Source organism: Poecilia latipinna, unplaced genomic scaffold (genome assembly GCF_001443285.1).
Source record: "Poecilia latipinna isolate Pla-1442-1.1 unplaced genomic scaffold, P_latipinna-1.0 Scaffold56, whole genome shotgun sequence".
Taxonomy (NCBI): domain Eukaryota; kingdom Metazoa; phylum Chordata; class Actinopteri; order Cyprinodontiformes; family Poeciliidae; genus Poecilia; species Poecilia latipinna.
This window is the reverse complement of record NW_015112672.1, coordinates 443,042-463,142: the sequence shown is the minus strand read 5'-3', so window position 1 is coordinate 463,142 and position 20,101 is coordinate 443,042. Positions and strand designations below refer to the sequence as shown.

Below are 20,101 nucleotides of genomic sequence, written 5' to 3'. Positions count from 1 at the left end.
CGCATGTAGAAAGATGGTAGAAACATAAGAGTTTTAGCTGTAATTGCAGTGAAATGAGATTCTACAAATTATTTTCTCAGTAGGGCTTAAAGGCAGACCAAACTTATATAATTGTAATAAAAGATGTAAACTGCAACTTTGTAATGGTGTTGCTACTTTCTTTCGCATTAAAACAATCTATTAACATACAGAAAATGTTCTGGTTACAATACGACAAAATGTGAAAATGTTCAAGGGGTTTGAGTACTTTTGCCACTCTCGATTAATCGTATGCTAATGTATTCCATGACGAGACATCTCGGAAAAAAATAAATAAATAACATTTTTTATGTGTTTTGCTATTGATCTTTTGTTATTGTATTCTAATACAGAGCTGATTTACAATTTCTTGGCTTATTACATGCAACATTTCCCATAAACTGTGACCATCCATAATAATTACTTGAAACAAAAAACACAGAGTTTCTATAAAATAGACGTCCGTGGAGGCCTCTGGCCACCAGTCGATTAAAAGCCTGACGTGGGAACAGTGAATCGCTTCACTTGAAAACAGCACTGTTTCCATGTGAGGCCTGATGATACACTCATTTTTTTCTTCCCCCCCCCCTTCTCTTCTCTCCACAGCCTCCTTTGGAAATTTCTCTTAGCTCATCCCAGGATGTGCTTGGCAGTCCTTCCCCTCGTCTCTTGTCACAATACATCTCCAGGAGCTGCGGAAGAGCTGCTATCTCCAGATATGTGAGCGGCGAATCAACGAGTGAAAGCAGGGGGAGGACGAGCCTATAGACTCTATGCCAACTGGTCTGGAGGATTCCCATTCAATGCAGCCAATCTGCTTTACAGGCACTATGACAAAGACAAAGAGCCGTTCAAAGCAGGGAGACCCTCTGTAACCTAATGATGCAACGGAAGATTATCACTATTCCAGGCTTGATCCGGACCTGGCACTGGTGGGATCATTACAAATGTCCCTTTTGATTTTCATTTCGATTGAACCAGCCGGACAGACACTGACTGAAATTCAAGTCTGAAAAATTGGATTCATAGAGATCCACTTCGATTTAGTTAAATAAATAGTTCTGTGGAGCAGCTGTGAGTAGTTTGAGTCTTGTCTGCAGCATTAGCTCTTTGAACAACTTAACTGTGGAGATCTGGAGGGTAGTTTTACCTGGAGAGTCAAACTAACTGCTGGTCAGGATTTGCCTAGTTGAAAAGCACAAGAACTTTGATCTTAAGAATCCTTGTGATTCATTCAAACACTGCTTTAGATATGTGTGTCTGTGTCTGTGAGCCACTTGGCGATAAACAGTTTTCACTACAGCCTCATTGCAACTGTAACGTGGTGTTCATTCAAAAAGAGAGAGAAGGGGGAAAAAATAATGTAAAAGTAAGAATTAAGGAATTTTTCACCAGAATATCTCGTTTTAAGTTCTTGTTGTTTCTCAGAAATAGTTTATCCATACACGAAAGACAGCACAGCAGTGTCTTATTATTACGCTGTACTTATTTAAAAAAAGCAGGCATAGATGTTTTTTCTTATTCAGCTTGTGATCGGTCACTCTCTCTGTCTGCAGTGTGCTTTGTTCACCCTTTGCATGCATGGGAGTTTTGTTTTTCAGCTCAGTGCTCTCTCAGCATGATTACAAAAACTTGAGCTCCATGGGAAAGCTAGCAGGGAGCTACAGATGACACTCATGCTGGCATTTATTTCCATATTGTAGAGGTATATAGTTATTTACACTGATGCACCTAGTCAAGTACAAGTAATGTAAAACTTGTTTAGCCAAGTACTTCATGTTGTACAACCTTGAAGAGTAACTGTTTGATGATAAAAATAAAAAAAAGTAGAGCAGTGGAAAAACAACTACAATGTAACAGTTTATGTATAGAGGTGTCTGCTGCAGGTAAGACATTGACTGCTCATAACCTCTGCACAGAACTCCATAGAAGAAATCTGAACTATCCCTTTAAGACCACTACACCAGTGATTATTTTTCATGGTGAGAAAACATATGAACAAACAGAGCTACTAATGTAAAATGACGGAAACTTTCCATCTACAATACTATGAGATGAATGTCATTCCCACAATATGTATTGTGACTTCTCGGCAGTGTAGTACTGAAAAAAAATGAACCTTTATATATAATTGAGTGTAGTAGAGTAACACACACTTTAATTTATGTATTTGTGATTTAATGACTGATCAAAGGGTTTCATGGGGTTAACACAATGCTCGCTAACTGCATAGGTCTGATAAAGCAATAATTTGAATAGCTAGAGGTAAATTGGAAAGGACTGACTGGTAGCTAAACTATTTCCACAGAGCTGTGAAGGTCTGCCGAGGGAAAGAAAGTCATTTGTGTGTGGATCTTTATATTTTCCATCATTTGTCACTTGCAAGCACTGGGGGGGGAAATACATCCCTCTGTTGTATTATGTTCGGTTTCTTTCCCGGAGATGACACTGAAGTTTCTAAAGCTCAGAAAGCAAGACTGCCAACAATGACAGCAAGCCAGATACCAGATTCCCTAAGTGACTGAAGCCAGATCTGCAGATGTAATTCTAGGCAGTAACGCTCAGCATTGCAGAATGATGGTTCTCATGTCACATAAATGAATAAAATAAACAAACATCCAGTGAAGAAAACCTGCCTGTCCAACAGCCATCCATGCATCCTTTAGCAGGGAGCCGCAGGGAAAAGTGAGTGAGTGACTGTTAAAAGAAAGAAAACACACTGTGTAATTTTTAGTAGACCTAATCCACTGTAAATATCAACGCATTTGGTTTATGTTCACTGATCATCGATGAACTGTTTCAGACGCAGAAAAAAGTACAGTTCACTCTGCTCTACAGATTCAAACATAAATGTATGTATGGAACACGACGACGGCTGTTTTTGAATAAACTTATTGAGAAAAAAAACTGTTGGCCCTGATGTACTGACATGGTGTATCTCTGTTTGCAGGATTAAGTTAATAGTTTTTACTAAAGTGATGTTAAGACAACCGCATGTGATGCAAAACTGATACTAGAAAAATCATTTTAAAAATAGAAGAAGGCAGAAAGGATTAAAAAAAAAATCCTCAATACTAAATTTTTCTTTAAAAAAGTGATTAAGATTTTGTTCTTATAGTACAGAGTCCTTTACTTCCTGTTCTTTAAACATGTTTGTGCTATCTCTTTGTCTCTTTTTTTTTTCAGTTGATGAATATTTAAAGTTTGCATTGCTCTCATCAAGGGAAATAATGTCCTTTAATTGCTCAAAAGCTAAACTCGTTCATAAACATAAGCAAAAGAAAAGTTGGTGCACCATAATTTAAAATTGGATACATAATCGCAGTTCCTTCTTTCATTTTGCAATAGACAAAATGAAATTAGTGAGAAGCAAAATTGTTTCCCGGTTAATTGCTTACATTAAAATGAGTTTTTGTTTTTATAAAATGTTACAAGTATAAAAGTACTCATTTGCATATTCAGTGGATAATTTAGTAATAAGAACATTTTAATTTGTATTTCCCCCTCCAGTGTTTCCCATTATATAAATTAGTGTACTAAAAATATATAAATATATATTTATCTGCAAGTAGAGATGAAATTACTGTGATGGTTTTGATATTCATACAAAAATACAGCTAGAGAACGCATTCCAGTGAATCACAAAGTCTTCATTACACATCAATACATTTAGAAACAGTTTGTTTTGGAGGACTGACATGATTCATATCAGTGGTTGTCCTCAACTCCATCCATCTTCTAACCTCATTTAGCCCAGCAAAGGACCACCAAGGCCTGCATTTCTCCAGTGGTCCGTGGGCAAGAAACGGGGTTCAATTTAGCAATCTATGAAATAGCAAACATAGGCAACCGGAGACACATTATGCACATCAGTGATATTTAATGCAACGTAAGTGAAAAGCTTACATGCGCTACTTAAGCGACTTAATGTAAGATTAATCCTGGTCTTTCAATAATGCATTTGACCCCATCTTTTTTTTCAGGGTGGACAACAACTTCAGTGAATTTCCCAAGCAGGCATATGTTTGAATTTCACTAGTTTTTTTCTAGTCAATATATGGTCAGAATTATACATACAAGCCCAATGCACACACCTGCACTAATATTTGGTTTAATGTTCACTCCACCACTTTTATATAGCCCTACTTTAACAATTCCAAAACAATATTTTTTGTGTGTGTGTTTGTGTGTGTTTTGGATCACTACTTTGTTTAAACACCCAATTGTATTAAAGTTGAAACTTTCTACTTGCTGAGCCGAGTCAAAGAACTTGGAAGTAGTTCTTTGTTTTCAGCAGATCCATTCATGTTGCTTCGTTTTCTTAAAAAAGAAAACAAAAACAAAACTTTTCTGTAAAATAACTCCACTAGACCCCAAGCCAGATGTATTTTATAATTCAAAATATGCCTCAATCTTCCATCTGTTCTGAAACATTATTCAGGGTCCCTGAGTCACAACTTTGACTCTGTGAAAATAAAGTGTTGCCTAAACAGATGTTGACTTTGTCTCTCGCTGACACATCATCGCATGCATTCAGAACACACATACACACTCAAATAGATCCAATTACTGCAAGGCATCAAGCATCTCACCTGTTAGTTCCAGGGCACATGTATGATAAACAGATTCAATGAACAGTGACCTTCTCAACCTTGGTAGGGGAATAAATCTGCATAGCAGATGGTTGGATGCTTCAGTTAATTGGAATCTGGTTATTATTATCTTTCTCTTTTTGTTTTCTTCTATTTGCCATTTGGAAACTCTGCTTCCACAATGGGAGCTTTTGTGACTGTTCTCGAAGATAAGCCAAATGCTGAGACCCGTGCTTTTTCTGATTCATTGCTATTTCCTTGTGACTTTGATCTGCTGGTTCTCAATCCTACGACAGCACAGAAACTGAGTGTGAAACACTCCTATGTCTTCCATCTCTCCTTTAACAGCTGGTTGACTGAAGGCTCTTGGTGGTATAAATAGCTCAAAACTGTATTTTTTTCATGAGGAGCCAAACTGTCAAGGTAGTAATGAGAATGATGCCAGTGCGCTTTGTGGCTTTTGATTTGAAAAGTTATTAGGGAAAAAATTATCTATTGCCAGATTAAAAAAAAGACATGATTGTGCTTACTCAGCTGATAAGAAGAAAAAACATAAACCTGTAGCATGCTTTAAAGTATTATTCACGGGTCAAACAGCGCCCCAGAGTGAAGTATTTATCAGAACCGATTAAAAAGGAAGCGTGTATTTTAGATTTAACTTGATCAGCTAGCAACTCAAGATCACCATAGACTTGATGGTTCTGCTAGTCATCACTTATGAACAAATATAAAATATCCCAAAATTTCCTGAACTGACAAGAAATTTTGGGTTCGTCAAATCAATCAAGTTTATTTGTAGGGCACATTTCAGCAACAAGGCAGTTTAAAGTGCATTGCATCATAAAACTATACAAAGTTGTAAAAAAAACAACACCATGCAGTCAACAATTGAGAAAACCAGTAAGATATGCATCCAAATCACAAGTTTTGAAGTCACAATGATGTTTGTTTTGCCTTTTTACTCTGAGAAATGATTGAATTGTACTGCCCTCTAGTGGGTGATTTATGGTCATAAACCTTGACTGAACGTGTTGAGACACATAAAAATGAATTATTTGTCGAATAATAATAATAATAATAATAATAATAATAATAATAATAATAATAATAATAATAATAATAATAATAACAATAATAATAATAGCAGTAGTAGAAGAAGAAACATTAGTTCATTAATATCAACCACAGTTGCAATAACAGCAGAAGTGGTACAATTAAATTACAAAAGAAAATTGAATTAAAAAACGAATACTTACTTTATAAGAATAATAATAATAATAATGTTGATAATAATAATAATAAGATTAAGCATGAAATTATATTTTGTATAGTTGATTCTAATTATTGATACTCTAATACAACTATGTGTACATAATAAGGGTATGTTTTTTTTTATTTATGCACAAAATTCAAAAATAATGTCACTTCTTTTTTTTTAACCTATTATTAATGTATTTCATTTCCCGTCTGCTTTTTAAAACATATTTGACAATTCTAGCAATACGCTTGGCAACACTAAAGTTAAGCTATGCCGCCCTCCACAGGCGATACCTAAAATAGTTTTTTTCTATATTTAAATTACATCATGATTTCAGATTATTTCCACTAATAGGAGAATATCAGTCCATGTTGACTGGCACCAGTCAGAGTAAGAGAGTCCCTCTGTTGTTGTACTGAAACACAGAGAGGTGGCAATGAAACCATGAATGATTCATGAAGTCAGCTGTCTTTATGAGAAAAATGTAGGCTCCCGCCATATGTGAAACATTTATTATTAGCCGCTTTAGATGGGTGAAAAGCCATGTGCACATACCCTGCAGCCAGCTGACAGAGCATCTAATGCAGATTAAATTTTGCATTAGGTCCATTAATGGCATTACTTGAATTAAATGGGATTTAATATCTAAGGAGATGACCTTGAATTCTGTGGCAATATAAGAACATATTACAGACTGGTAATGATGACATAAGGAAATATTTTGCGGTATATTCAGTCCATTTCTGGCGTACTTGGTTTTCAGCTGTTTTTTTTTTTTTTAAAGAGAGAAGACTGCACAGACTGAACTCAAGCTGCGGGTCAGATTGGTCGAATATTTAGCAGCAGCTCGATGCAAACACTTAACGAGGGCTGATATGAGGAATTTAAGCCCTGACCCTTTTTTTCGTCAGGGACCAGCGCCGTTACGTCGAAAGAGCAGCGAGAGCCGGGGTATATTGCAGCGACTTTATCAGCCAGAGCAGCCCCACACTGTTGTTATTCACTTCGAAATAGATAATAATAACAACGCGAGAGCTCGCAAGTTGCATCAAGACTGTGGCTGCAACTGTCAAAGGTGGAGTGGATACGCGCATGACCCAACACACACTACTGTAATACTGTACACGGCCGCCGAGATAAAATCCGTATAAAAAAGCCGAAATAATCCCGAGGTAAGGAGCCGGGGACTGGACTAACACCCGACGTTTCTTCTTCTTTTCCTTCGCTTCGTTTTCTTTTACTCTAACCGACTGTCTCACAGCCGTCGAAATTACTGCACTAAACATATTTTTGTGCCTCCCTTCAGCTACAGCCAGCGCAGGGATTTTTTTTTTTTTTACTCCTCCTTCGTAATAAAGTCGCCATTTTGCTTCACTGCCTATATAAACCATTCTGTATTCTAATATTTTTCCTTCAGGAGCCGAGGACCTGGCCGTGTTTCCTGGGTGTTTTTTAATATTTCTGGAGGGTCTAAGGAGAAGACGGAGGTTGGAGAAGTGCCTCGTGGTGTACATATTAATGCAGAAAAGGAGGCGGGAGGAGAATGCGTTTGGAAACTGGGAATGAGGTGAAACTACACTGGATTTCTTTTCATGGACACTCGGGACTGTGATTCGTCTTTTTGTCGTCGTGTTCAGAGGAGACGAGGCTGACGGCTGTCCACTTCCCTTCGGCCCCCCCAGCCTCCTGTCTGAACGGCCCTTGACGTACAAGCAGGTGTGATTGCCATGTAACATAACATTGGTGGAAAAAACGCCCACTTTGGTGCCTGTCTCCTGACCTCCTCCTCCCGTCACGTGGGTGACCCGGTGGGGCCCCCCAGGGCTCCTGCTGCTGAGTGACTGACCCCACAGTTCAGGTAGGTGTGGTCGGACTAAAGGAGGAAAAAGTGGAACACTTTTTATTGTTTTTATTTACTCACATGTTCAAATTGAGCCCTGACCAAAGCTGACAAACACCGTGGCATTGGGCCACGTGCAGTGGGAAATACTTGTTTGCAGGTTGGTTTGTTTGAGGTGTCACAGGCTTGTATTCATTATAACTTGAAGGATGGTTGCAAAGAATCTTTTATGGAATTGCTTATTGTATTCGGCACTTTATTGTTCCTAATTAAAAAACAAAAATGCGAGAGGAAAAAAAAAAGCTTGTTTCACAATAATATCTAATTTGTTTTATTTTAAAATAGAAACAGGTTTTTTTCAACCATTTTAAAAGTATATATTTTAATGTTATTTGCAAGGGTTCTTACAGATAACAACTCTTAAGTTTCAAGTTATTTTCTATTATTCTAGCCCTACTGTGGGGAAATGTAGTTTTAGGGGTCCAATAAATGATATGTCTACTAGTTAGATGGTATTTAGAGTTAATTTGGTTTGATCATGGCACGTCATTTTAGAGCAATCAATTTGTCTGAACATGGATCGGAGTTATTTAATTTTCCTTTGGGATCAAGAAAGTTTTTTTGAATTTGAATTGAACCAGAATCCAAAAAATTTAAAACAGGTTTTAATACAAAGATTTCAGAAAACTATGTAATTTTTTATAAGATTTGAGCAATTTATCACTATTTTCACAATTCAGGTCAAAACTTTACTGCATGTAAAAACAAACTGATACACAATGGCTTAATAACATTTTTGTTTGTTTACAGGTTTTAAATGGAAATAGGTGGGTGCAAAATGGCAACACTAAAAAATAACATGGGTGTAAAATTTGCAAACGGGTGCATTAACTCAGGGCCTAAGCTAATAAAAATGTTATTTTGACTCTACATAGACCAAAGCAAAGATGTAGAATAAACACTTGCTAAATGTTGTAGTATATAAGTTCTTCATGTGCAGAAGATTTATTCTTGTTGCTGTTCTGGTTTTTATAGATACACCAGTATTATATTGTTGATCACTTTGTCAGGCTATCTGCTCAGGTAGCCAGCTGGCAGTTGGCTTTATGTCAGACATATTGCTGTGACTTGCAAGCTGTAGTGTCAAAACAGTTTTAGACTTCATTAGACTCACGTTTCACGCCATGACTGGTTTTTCACAACTATTTCGAAACAGCTAAATGTTTTTCCTGTAATAAAAAATATATAATATAGTGGCCTTCTTTCAGATAGTTGACCAGCAGTTCGTAGCAGTAGGAAGTGGAGGAGCATCACTGTGTTAACTATACTCTGTAGTCACTATGCCACTTTCTCTGACATCTAAATAAAAGGTCATTAAACCGTGGGAACAGTATGAGGACATATTTTGGAAAAAGCTACCAAACGGTTTACAGTGTTAGGTGGAGGGGAAACTGTTTGGCAGTTAGCATAAGTGAGAAAAATACCAATTATATTTAAAGTTTGTTAGATCCATGTTTTATTTGCATATATTTTAATATTTTGTCATTTGTAAACAGAAGGAAAAAAAAAATCACACAAACTCAAAACATTCACAAAGTATTTTCCTATGTGAATGTTGTATTTTAATATTTGAACTAAGCTACATTTTAATTCCAGTACATATACATTAGCTATGTAGTGTTTTACAAAGGTCTTTTTGCAAAGAACCTTCCAAACTTAATCTCTGATTATTTGTTCTGTTTTTTTTTTGTTTTTTTTGTTTTTGTTTTTTTTTTTTTACTGTTTTTTGTAATTAAGTCTCACAATTACTCATTTCTGGTTGTTGTTTTTTTTGCCCACATTTGTTAGTTTCAGGTCTTGGGTGATCTAACACCCCTCAGTCATACCAAATTACTGTTCCTGCATGCACTCTAGTTCCTGTTTGTGCCTTTGTGCATTTCAACTTCTTGTTTAATGCAGGGCACTTGCGATGCATGTCAGAATATCTTTAAACAAAATGAAAGCAAATTATTTTCAGGACACATCGACCAGAAACACGTATATATTGTAAAGCATGGCGTGAAAATGGAAGCTGGTTGGTTCCTACTGGGTGTCATACTGTTTGGTGTTGTAATTTATAAAAGTGAGTGAAAGCATGTTGGATTCTAATTGCTGTCACTTCATTTAATAATTGGCAGCCTTGTTCATCAAAATTTTAGGAACAGTACATTTTATGTATACAGTAGGTGTGTTGAGATTCAGCAGTTTATTTTGATAATTAATACTATAAAGCAGAAAACTTTGCTGTCAACCAGGTGATTTAATACACAGATCCTTTGTTGGTCTTTCATAAGATAGACCACAAGCAGAGCAGCAGTTCTTGTCTCTGTCCTTTCTTTGACTTACCTTTTGTCTAATGGGCAGAGCATGAAGTTAGTGTGCAAGTCAGATTATTGATTTTGAAATGAAACATGGAAGGTCACACCCTCATTACCACTGCAGATGATGTGTGTGCCTCCACTTATCTCACCTTCAGTCCAACAGCACCAATGACCAGTATGAAGACTCTGCATTAACAAGGAGAGAGCATCTTCACAGACTATTGATGTAGTGGAGTGCTAATAATGTTCTTACAAACATTGGGAACAGATTAATGAGCAGCAGAAAGCCTTTAACCTCATAATCTACCATTGCAGGCATGGAGAGCTCCAGTGGCCTCAGGCTTGGGAAGCTGTCCTCACCGGGCCTGCCAAGGGGCCAAACACCCAAACACGGACATCCCCAGGAGTTTGTTAGAAGCACGCCGTGCCCTGAAAACAACAACAAACATAGTGAGTGATATACCAATGCCCCTCTTTATATATAATTAGTGAGAATTAAGCTTTTGTTGAGATAAACCAGGTTAGTAGAGGCTTCATCCCCAGATGAATTCCTGGGGATGTGAAGTGGAGCATCTGTCCTACTAGTGACCTCTGACATAACATACTAACACATATTGTAAATGTGTTTGAATTTTTGTTCATACAGTGCTGTGCAAAAGAGTTTATATGATAGACATAAACTAAGTATGTCTGTCATACTTAGCTTGTCTCAGATTTTTGAAGTTTTTAACATAAAAACCTGAAAAGTGGGGAGTGTATTTTTGTATTCTGTTCTTCTTAAAATATTTCTTGACTTCAATTAAAATTTAATTTAAGGAATTTTATAAATGTAACTTAAGTGGACATAAAACTAATAAACCATAAATGAATGATTGTGGTTCCTAGTAGCATCAGTATATCGATGATAGAGGGTGTGAGACATGAGCAGTGTTGACATAAAATTTTATTATGGTATTATGCGTTATAGCTATGACGAAGTGATAAAAGTGATGATAAAAACCTATTTATCACTTCTTTTAAGTCTTTTTTTAGGTCATTAGTTATCTCCATGGCAATACAATGAAAGACTCAAACTCAAATGCCGCTGTTAAAGAACATTTTAATTTTTAAATCTACCTCTGGTACACTACTTGACTGGTTCAAGCGTTACCTAAAGAACAGGGATTTTGTCAACTTTTCATTGACGCAAACATAGGATCACATGTGGGATACCTCAAGGTTCCATCTTGGGGCTCTCCTTATTTAATATCTACATGTTACCACTAACTCATATCATAATATTAGCTACCATAACTATGTAGATGATACACTGCTCTACATTACAATTCCACCAGGTGACAGCGAACCCACTCAAGCACAGAGAATGTGCAGAGAACAAGTCAGTGTGTGAATGTGCAGAAGTTTCTTCTAATGAGTAGGAACAAAACTGAAGTTATTATCTTTGAACCTACAGAAGAACGATCTAGAGTCTGCACATAGTTTCAGTTATTACAGCTAGAAAGTGATCAGGGCCAAAATCTGGATGTATTGATGGACCTAGACTTGCCAGAGACACATAGACAACTGCATCATCTAAAGAACATTTGGAGGATTAAATCACTAACGTCCCAACAAAATGTAGAGAAACATCCATGCGTTTATATTTAATTTGTAAATTTATTGATATTTTTTTGACTCTCTCATCAAACAAACAGTGGAAAAAACTATAAAATAGCAATACAGACCAAAGTATCAGTGTTTGTATTTTTTTTCTAAGTCTAAGGATGTCAGTAACAACCAGGTTTAAATAAGCTGGAAATATTGAACCCAGGCACTCCCAGTCAGTACCTGGCAACAGGCTGCTTCCACTTCATGTAATGGACATGATATAAAAGGAAAAGACAGGCAGAGGTTGTCAGATTCTGCTGGAAGGTGAACTTCTGCTGCAGTCAAGTCAAGTTTTCTTCCGGACCTGCTCTGTATTCAGAAACATTTAACTTCCTTTCAAGTCTGGTCAGCTGATGATGCAGGTCATCATGCCACAAATGCTTCCACTTACATTTGTCACTGTGGAGGTGTTAATTGTGTTGTGCTACTTGTCTGCCGCATAAAATGTTGTGGCATGTAGGCCACAAAGTTTAGTTTTGGTTTCATCTGACCAGGACACATTTTCCTACATGTTTTCTGTGTTTCACATGCATAGCTTCTGGAAACCTGAAAGTAGGAGTTCTTGTTGCTACCTTTGAACAACTGCTTTCTCCTTGTAATGCCACCTGTTTTTATCTATCACATAAAACCACAAAGACATGTACTGGATGGAGTTTGTGGACATGATGTGATTAAATATGAAAATGTTAATAGACGTATGAATTCTTATGTCACTCGGCATCTTGGTTTTCTGTTATCTGCTGAAAATTTATCATTTTAGGTTAGCTGTTGAGAATTCCTACATTGTTTCCAAAAGATATGATTACCCTACCATATTTCTAACTGGTCCCTACAGCATTTATTTAAATGATTTATATTTTATTAAGAGTCGTTGGTTCCAGTCTGTATGTAACCCTACCCCTCTCACTAGAGAAGGGCCTGGAAACTACAAAATTTTTTCCTGGGACTGCCTTACAGTGAGAAAGCCAAACAAACACATATTGCCAAGCACTGACATGATTGAAACCCCAAGCCATCTGGATGGAGATGGAATATTTTGGAAGGAGAAAGCGAGACTAGGGAATGGTTTTTCAATTCAATAACCAGCAGATCCTCATGACTTTGGTAATAGCATCAGGCAGGCTTGGAAAGCCGGGTCTGTGCTAATATGACCCAGTTGTTTTGGTTGCTGCAAAATAGCCTCCTTTTTCCAGACACAGAGGTGCTTCATTGTGTTTGTTATTAGTAAAATCCCCCAGGCTGTATTTTCATATCCATGCGGGGGCCTGCATGTGTTCAGTGGTGCCTGCTTTTTATGGGCGTCAATACAAACTTTATTCACCAAGATGAAGCCCAGAGTGCAGAAAACGTAAGAAACAAAAAACATATTTAAGTCTTTATAAAAATCCCTCCTTTATCGTTTTCCAGCTATCTGCCTTATCTGATCGCTGGCACCAATTCAGAACATGCTCTCTAGTCTCATATTGCTTCCTGCTAATCTGCTGGTCTTGTGGTTTCATGTTGTGTTTATTTTGGTGGAAGACAGTGAGTCAGTTTAAACGGCAGCTTCTTACTTGCAAGCTCTCAAAGTGTCATGTTTTATAGATTTCCCCTATTCTTTATTGCTCAATAAAGATACGTTTATAGATCCATCAGTGAAAAGTTGGTGGCTGTCTCCTCATTTTCTCCTTACTGTAAGACTAGAAGTTACACACATGTACTTCTTTAATGAGTAACTCTGCAGATCATGAGTAGGGATTTGTGTGTGTGCGCGTCTGTGTTGGTACTGTTTTCACAGGTGATGAATTGGTCCAGGTTTTTATGGGACTTTTCCAGGTAACTTCATACTCTACAGTTTGTGCATATGTTCCGCTTTCTTTTCCTACGGTTGATTTGCTCTGACTCGCATGCAAAGCTTCCCAGGGATACGAGTGCAATTAAATCATTGTGTTTAGTGGTGTGCATAGTTTTTTTTTAACCTAAACTTTCTGATGTTATTTTTTAAAAAATTAGCTGTTAAAGTTGTTTCAAGAGAAGTTGTATGAAGCTTAGATGATATTAGGAAGAGATGTAATGAAAAGTTATGATTAAATATTGGTATTATTAGTTAAGGTAAAACCCTTGTGTTCCTAACTCATCTTATCATAATGTCTGCACTCCTTTCCATTCATTTCCAAACAATCTATTGCTACATCAGGAGTGAGGATTAGTGGCAGTGAAGTTAATCCATACAACTGACCATGTGCGGTATTGGCACACCAAGGACTAATGTATAATTCTTGAAATCTAATAACCTGCCAATTATCACATCCAAGGAGTTCCATCCATTATTTTCCATTATAGAAATTCTGACATATAGTGAGGTAAAAATATTCTACAGTATGATATTTGCAAACTTCCATTACTATGGGATTGATCAAACCCCAAAAACTATCTGGAAAAGATTACTGTTGAGTTCTGAAAAAAATCCATATAAAGGTTTTTGATAATTGACTGAATCTGCTTCTTATTCTCTTATTAGTGAAACAGATTTCCTCCAGCTGTAAACAGGACATGTTATGTTATCCTGTGGGAGCTAAACTTAAGAGTAGCGCATGACTGACGTCTGCAGGCTGAGGTGACGGCTGTGGAGTTGAGGCCACAGTAGTTGCCTGGCAGTTGAAAGGTTGTGAGTTTGGTTCCAGATTTTTACCACTGAAGTGCAAGACACTGTACCTGAAGTGATCTGCTAATCTGCATTTTGGTGTGAATATTTGTGTGGAAAAATCACTTTGGATGGTCTGTACGTCAAGAAAAGTGTTCTATAAGTTTATTTACGTCTATTTACTATTGGTGTGGCACATCCTTCTTATCGACAACACTATTTCACCCAGCTGGTTTGGCTTAAAACATTGGAATAAACAAGGCTTTTATCAAAGACTAATTATGTTTCATTTTTCATTTCATGTCTTTTGTTCGTTAATGGTTTTTCCTGAATAAAATTTAGCACAAAGAAATAATAGAATACAAACTGTGTCTAAGCCATTCTCCGTTGTACATGTGGTTTCCTGAAAGTCTTCGTGCTTTGAAACATGAAGATAATAAGTTCAGATCGACTTGCATGCGTTCCTAAAGTGTTGTGATTAAGCTTTAATCTTGCCACACCAGACAGATCACATGGGAGGATGTGGTCCTTGAGGTTGACTTTGAGACGTTTTTCTTTGTTGTTTTTTTGTTTTCTTCCCTTTGATATTGTGTTTAAACCTGGTGTTATTATTTCTTTTGATTAGATAGAAGTAAATCTGTTATTTAAAATGCTCCGTTCAACTGCAGGCTTAGCAAAAAGTCAGTGTTTGCTGACTCTTTGCTAAGTCAGTCTTTGCATAACATATTGTCAGGCTCAGAGAACACATAACCATTTAAAAGGAGTAAAAAATGTCTGGTTCTGTGGTATACCTTCAAGAAAGTCTTTCAAAGTAAGTAGAAGATATAGAGGAGATATTATTTAAGACATTAAAGTATTCCTTTTGTAATACCTTTTTAAACCAGATTAGACCTAAACCAAACCACAAGATATTCTAATTGCATTACGTGTGCTGCTGCATTATCTTTGTACTTCAAAGTCAGATTTTCTGAGTTCTCAGGCAGAAAAGCAACAACAATACGACTCAGACAGTCAGAGCTTGCTGAGGAAGTGTAGTATTCAAGATGGCTGCACACCCACAGAATGTAGGCGTGCACCTCATCGTGTTTCCATCTAAGTAAACCAGTGGCACCAAAAGTTCTGTAGATCTACTTGCGGACATGTTCCTTCAGTGTTTGAACATATTGAATGGAGAGAAATATGCTGTTTCGGTATTTTAATGATAAAATTAGCCAGCACAAAAAGAAATAGCAAGTCCCACTGTTCTGAAGCCTGCAAATAAAATACTTTTAACTCATATGTGATATAATGTTGCCACAGGTTTATACTTTGCTCAACTTTGCTCAATAGCTCCAACTTCTGGAACATGTTAAATACAGCATGTTCAATGTTAAATAATGTAAAGAATAAGAAAAATATTCTTTTTTTTCTAGAATATAAAAGTGAAACTCCTCAGGGTGGCGTAATGAGATTTATTACAAAACATTAAAAAGAATAATATGTTGATTTTGACTGATCTGATTTTGTAAGTGTCTACGTAGGTACCTTATATTTTAATTCAGGAATTTCACAGATATTTGAGCAGATGTGCCAGGTTAAATCCATAACTGTAAGCAGCTTTCTGCCACAGTTGTGCAGTTAGTTAACTGTAAATGTTCTTCATTAAGTTGTTTCTATTTACATGAACGTGGCAGCAGAATATTCACAGAGGACGGGATGTTGTGCAGAAATTATTTACAGAGAATTCACTGTTATGCAATTTAAAATATCAGTGGTTAAGTATTTTAACCACTGATTTCTTTCATATTTAAACTTTTACACACAAACTCCAAGAGAACATTTAAAAAAAATTATTTACATTTTTTATTTTTTTTTTTACAAGACTTTCCATCTACATCTAAAGTTCAGTGTGTTCCTCATGCATCTTGACGGCTGTGAGCTTCCCGTTTTCTTGCTTCCTTAATTCCTGCTGATGTTCAATATTAATGCGCCTTAAATTTCCTATTTTATTTGCCATGTTTACCATCAGTCATTTTGAGAGTGATTATTTTGATGTAGCTTTGTGTGATTGCAGCTAAATGCAGGTATTTTGACAGTTGGTGCTTCCCACTCAGGATTAGCCACCACTAGCTTATCCTGTCAGACTAGTCTTATTAACTAAGCCTCTTCCTCATAATGACCCACCTGAGCCACTCAGATAAGATACAGTTGAAAAGCCCACATCCCAACCTCGTACCTGCACTCAATAGTAAAATGTCATTTTTTTTATTTTATTTTAGGAAATATGCAAATATTCCCCTGCCACTTAAACCACTTTTTATTATTTATATTTTTATTTAATGAAAGGCTTTAATGAGATACTAAAAACTTTGTACCATTAAAAAGCCAGTGTGTTTCCTTTTTCTGATGTTTTTGCTGCTATTTTAAAGTGTTTTTGTGCTTACTGTGTTTTTTTTTCTTACCTAAAAGTAATGCATATTGTCTTTAGTAGCTCAGTTTTTTTTTTTCAAGCTTCTGCAAAGGTCTTCCTGCGAGGCTTAAAGTCAGGACTCGAACTTCCAAATAGGGCAGATATATTTTCTCGTTGCGGCCTCTGAAGCATTGCCCACAAACTCTTCTGCCGTTTTAATTCACAAAACCTTGACAGCACAGCCAAACTTAGTTTGTCTAAAAAATTTGCACACTCTGCAATAATGTAATTAGCACACCGGAAAAACAACTCTTTCAACAGACTAACACATTTAAACTTGTGGGCTTCATCAGGGTCATCATAAAACATGGAACTGTTTGCATATAGATAGAAAAGGTGCAAAATAGAAAGGAGATTCACAACAACCAATCTTACATTTACAAATAGAAAGCCAGGCCAATTAACACATAAGGGGTAGGGTTTGTTACAAGGTTGGTACTCTAAACAGATTTCCACTTGGACAAATTTCAGTATATCCAGTTTTAGGGTGAATCATACAAGCAGTGGCGAGTTTCCAAAAGCTCCTTTAAAATCCAAAAGCAAGGAACGTAGACACAACAATCATAAGTTGTATAAAGGTCATGAATAAAAACATGAATTTATGAACTCATTAATGAAAAGATCCATAATCATATTTATTAAAAATGGAAAACTATGTTGAAACATCTTACCGCTATGACAAATGAGTGATATTTGTCAAATGTGTACAGCTGAAGCACAAAATAAAGACCCATAAATATGAACTGCAAATGTGCAGTTGCAATGTCTTCTGTTGCTTAAAACATAAACATACCGTTTATCATTAAATATAATTGTGAAAAGTTGTGGAAAACCACTGACTTATGTGGTTGTATGGGGAAAATATTTATCTAGTCTGGTTTACAGACATACACAGATCTGAAATATCATTATGTCAGTTGACAGATGAAGTGATAAATGGTTCACTAACGGTTTAAACTGCATAAATTTAATGTGTTGATCTCCAAATTCCCCAAGAGTTAGATCCAATTAAACGTGTGTTGATGTGTTAGACAAATAAATCCATGGAGACGGAGGCCCCACCTTACAAAACTTGAAGGATCAGCTACTAACAGGTTGATACCAGATAACACAGCATACCTTCAGGATATGAGTGCTATCTATGTCTTGCCTGGTCTGGACTGTTTTTACAAAAAAAAAAAAAAAAAAAAAAGAGGGGGAAAACAAACTGTTAGATCATTAATTAATGCCATATTTATGCATTTTGGCACATAAGGTGTGTTTTTCAGTGTACAGAAAACAGCACCAGGTGCTGCACAAGTTTCATTCACTCATTATCAGCTTCTTTCTTTAGAAGACAATGGCCTCAGAAGCGGCTTCGAATCACATCTCCCTACAATATTATATTGGCTATGTTAGCACTGGAAATCATACCTTTGGTGATTTTAAATACCTCAGTCTAATGTCCATATGTGCAAACATCAATGTTCTAAACTGAGTGAAATGAGACCGTTCTGCCTGTGGGACCCTCATTTCTGGCCCACAGCTGCCATTTGCTAAAACTGCACATTTGCCTTTATTTCCATCAGTTTTTTTTTTTTCTTTTGCCTTTACTCACAATTCCTCTTAACTTATTTTGTCCCATTCTGGATGGATAAACAAATTCCTTCCTTCATCTCTTTAATTGTCTCTTGTTTAAATTAATAAAATGTTGGAGAATATTTGGGGGTATTTTTGCCTGGTTCCTATACTGCCATTAATAAAGCTTGTACGTAGTATTTGTGGAGTTTTTTAGTTGTGAAAAAGACGACAAACAGATTGGTAAGAAGAAAGAATTTAAGTTCCTGAGTCATTTTCCATAAGGAGGGACTGGCAGGCTTTCTGTAGCAGGCGCTGTCTGGCTTTCATGTATCTGGACTGTATAGTTTGTTCTGTAAACATGGGTCATGTTTATATTTATTTATATGTAGTAGAACGGTTAAAAACCCCACTGTGAGCTGCTGGTGGTGTATACATTTGCAAAGATTTAGCTCGTTCTGCTGTCAGCTCGGCTCCTCCTTTATTTTCGTCCTTCCCTTGAAATTATACATATGTGACCAGCCAGCTGGAGTTGTTGTGATTGAAAGTCTTTAAACCCATTACACCACATTAGTTCTGCACAAGCATGGAAAAAAAAACAGCTGTAAGATCAATGCTTAATTTGTAAGTATCCAGATTACATTTCAGAAATCTTTACCATGTCTCTTTTCCTTTGAACTGGCTGCGTAATGTGTGGTTTAGTGGAAGTATTAAACTGGTAGTCATTGCTTCTTATAAGGAATGAGTCGTTATTCTGTGGTTTCAGCCGCTGTGCGCCCTGAAAGTAGTTTTTCATTTGGGCACTTGCTTTCTCACGCTAGCTACTAATTTTAAAGATATGTGGTCCGAGGATCTCCCACTCTGAGTCAGTTTCGTACTATGAAACATGAGAGTGCAAACCTGCAAATCAACTGAAAGATGTGCACCCTGAGCATACAGCAGCATTGTTTTTACATGCAGAAAGTCATTTTGCGCCATGAGCTGCTTGTACTAATGATTACATTAACAGCAGGTCATATTTTCTCTGGAAATAATAATTATTTGCACGGTAAATTAAACTCAAACAAGCTTAATCTTTAATATTCAGAGAGCTTAAACAGGTAGTGAAACTTTGAGCTACTTCCATCACCCTCTAGTTTACACCTCTAATGTTCTCTTGACTTCTAATTGTTATCTGATAAAACATGTTGATGTGGAAAACAAGTTTTTACCTCAGTGAGGATGGGTTGTACATTCTAATATTAATGTCAGTGTAGCACATGTGAGTCTGTTGTAGAAATGTTTACTTGAAGTGTGAATAACAATTCCATCCATCCATCCATCCATCCATCCATCCATCCATCCATCCATCCATCCATCCATCCATCCATCCACCCACCCACCAACCGACCTTTGTCAATTCCTCCAAACTGTCCTACAAACTGTCTATTAATCATTCATTGTTTCAGTTTCCACATATAAAACTTTCACCATAAAAGTCAGAGCAAAGTTTTGTAATAATATTAAAATTCAGATGAATCGTGAACTTCAGAAATTTGATTCCCGAAAAATTTAGACTTTGACATGTAATGTATAAGAACCTCAAATTGAGCATACTCTTGTCACTGCAATTTCACTGTCTTCCTTTTAACATATGTTATTTTCCTCTCCCATTTTTGGTTTCGGTTTTACAAGCACACTGTTAGTTAGATTGATATGCAAGAATTTATGGTGTTATGATTTTTGGTAGTTTTTAGTAGCTAACATTACATCGTGTC

The 20,101-nt window shown here is 36.5% G+C and overlaps 2 protein-coding genes across 5 annotated transcripts in view; both read left to right on the top strand.

Moving 5' to 3' along the window:
- samd10b (sterile alpha motif domain containing 10b) overlaps positions 1-2,913 on the top strand; it is a 62,331-nt gene extending 59,418 nt beyond the window's left edge. Inside the window, exon 5 of the mRNA XM_015054560.1 lies at positions 625-2,913. Coding sequence (XP_014910046.1) covers positions 625-647 — 23 coding nt within the window. The 3' untranslated portion in view covers positions 648-2,913. The remainder of the gene's footprint in view (positions 1-624) is intronic.
- A 3,742-nt stretch (positions 2,914-6,655) lies between these two features.
- znf512b (zinc finger protein 512B) overlaps positions 6,656-20,101 on the top strand; it is a 33,235-nt gene continuing 19,789 nt past the window's right edge. For 2 of the 4 annotated variants that reach the window (XM_015054532.1, XM_015054517.1), the window contains exons 1-3: positions 6,656-7,040; positions 7,286-7,726; positions 10,384-10,518. In XM_015054532.1, the coding sequence (XP_014910018.1) occupies positions 10,386-10,518 (133 nt within the window). In that variant the 5' untranslated portion in view covers positions 6,656-7,040; positions 7,286-7,726; positions 10,384-10,385. Of the gene's footprint in view, positions 7,727-10,383; positions 10,519-20,101 lie in introns of all 4 variants that reach the window. The other 2 variants (XM_015054541.1, XM_015054525.1) reach the window with 2 other exon arrangements.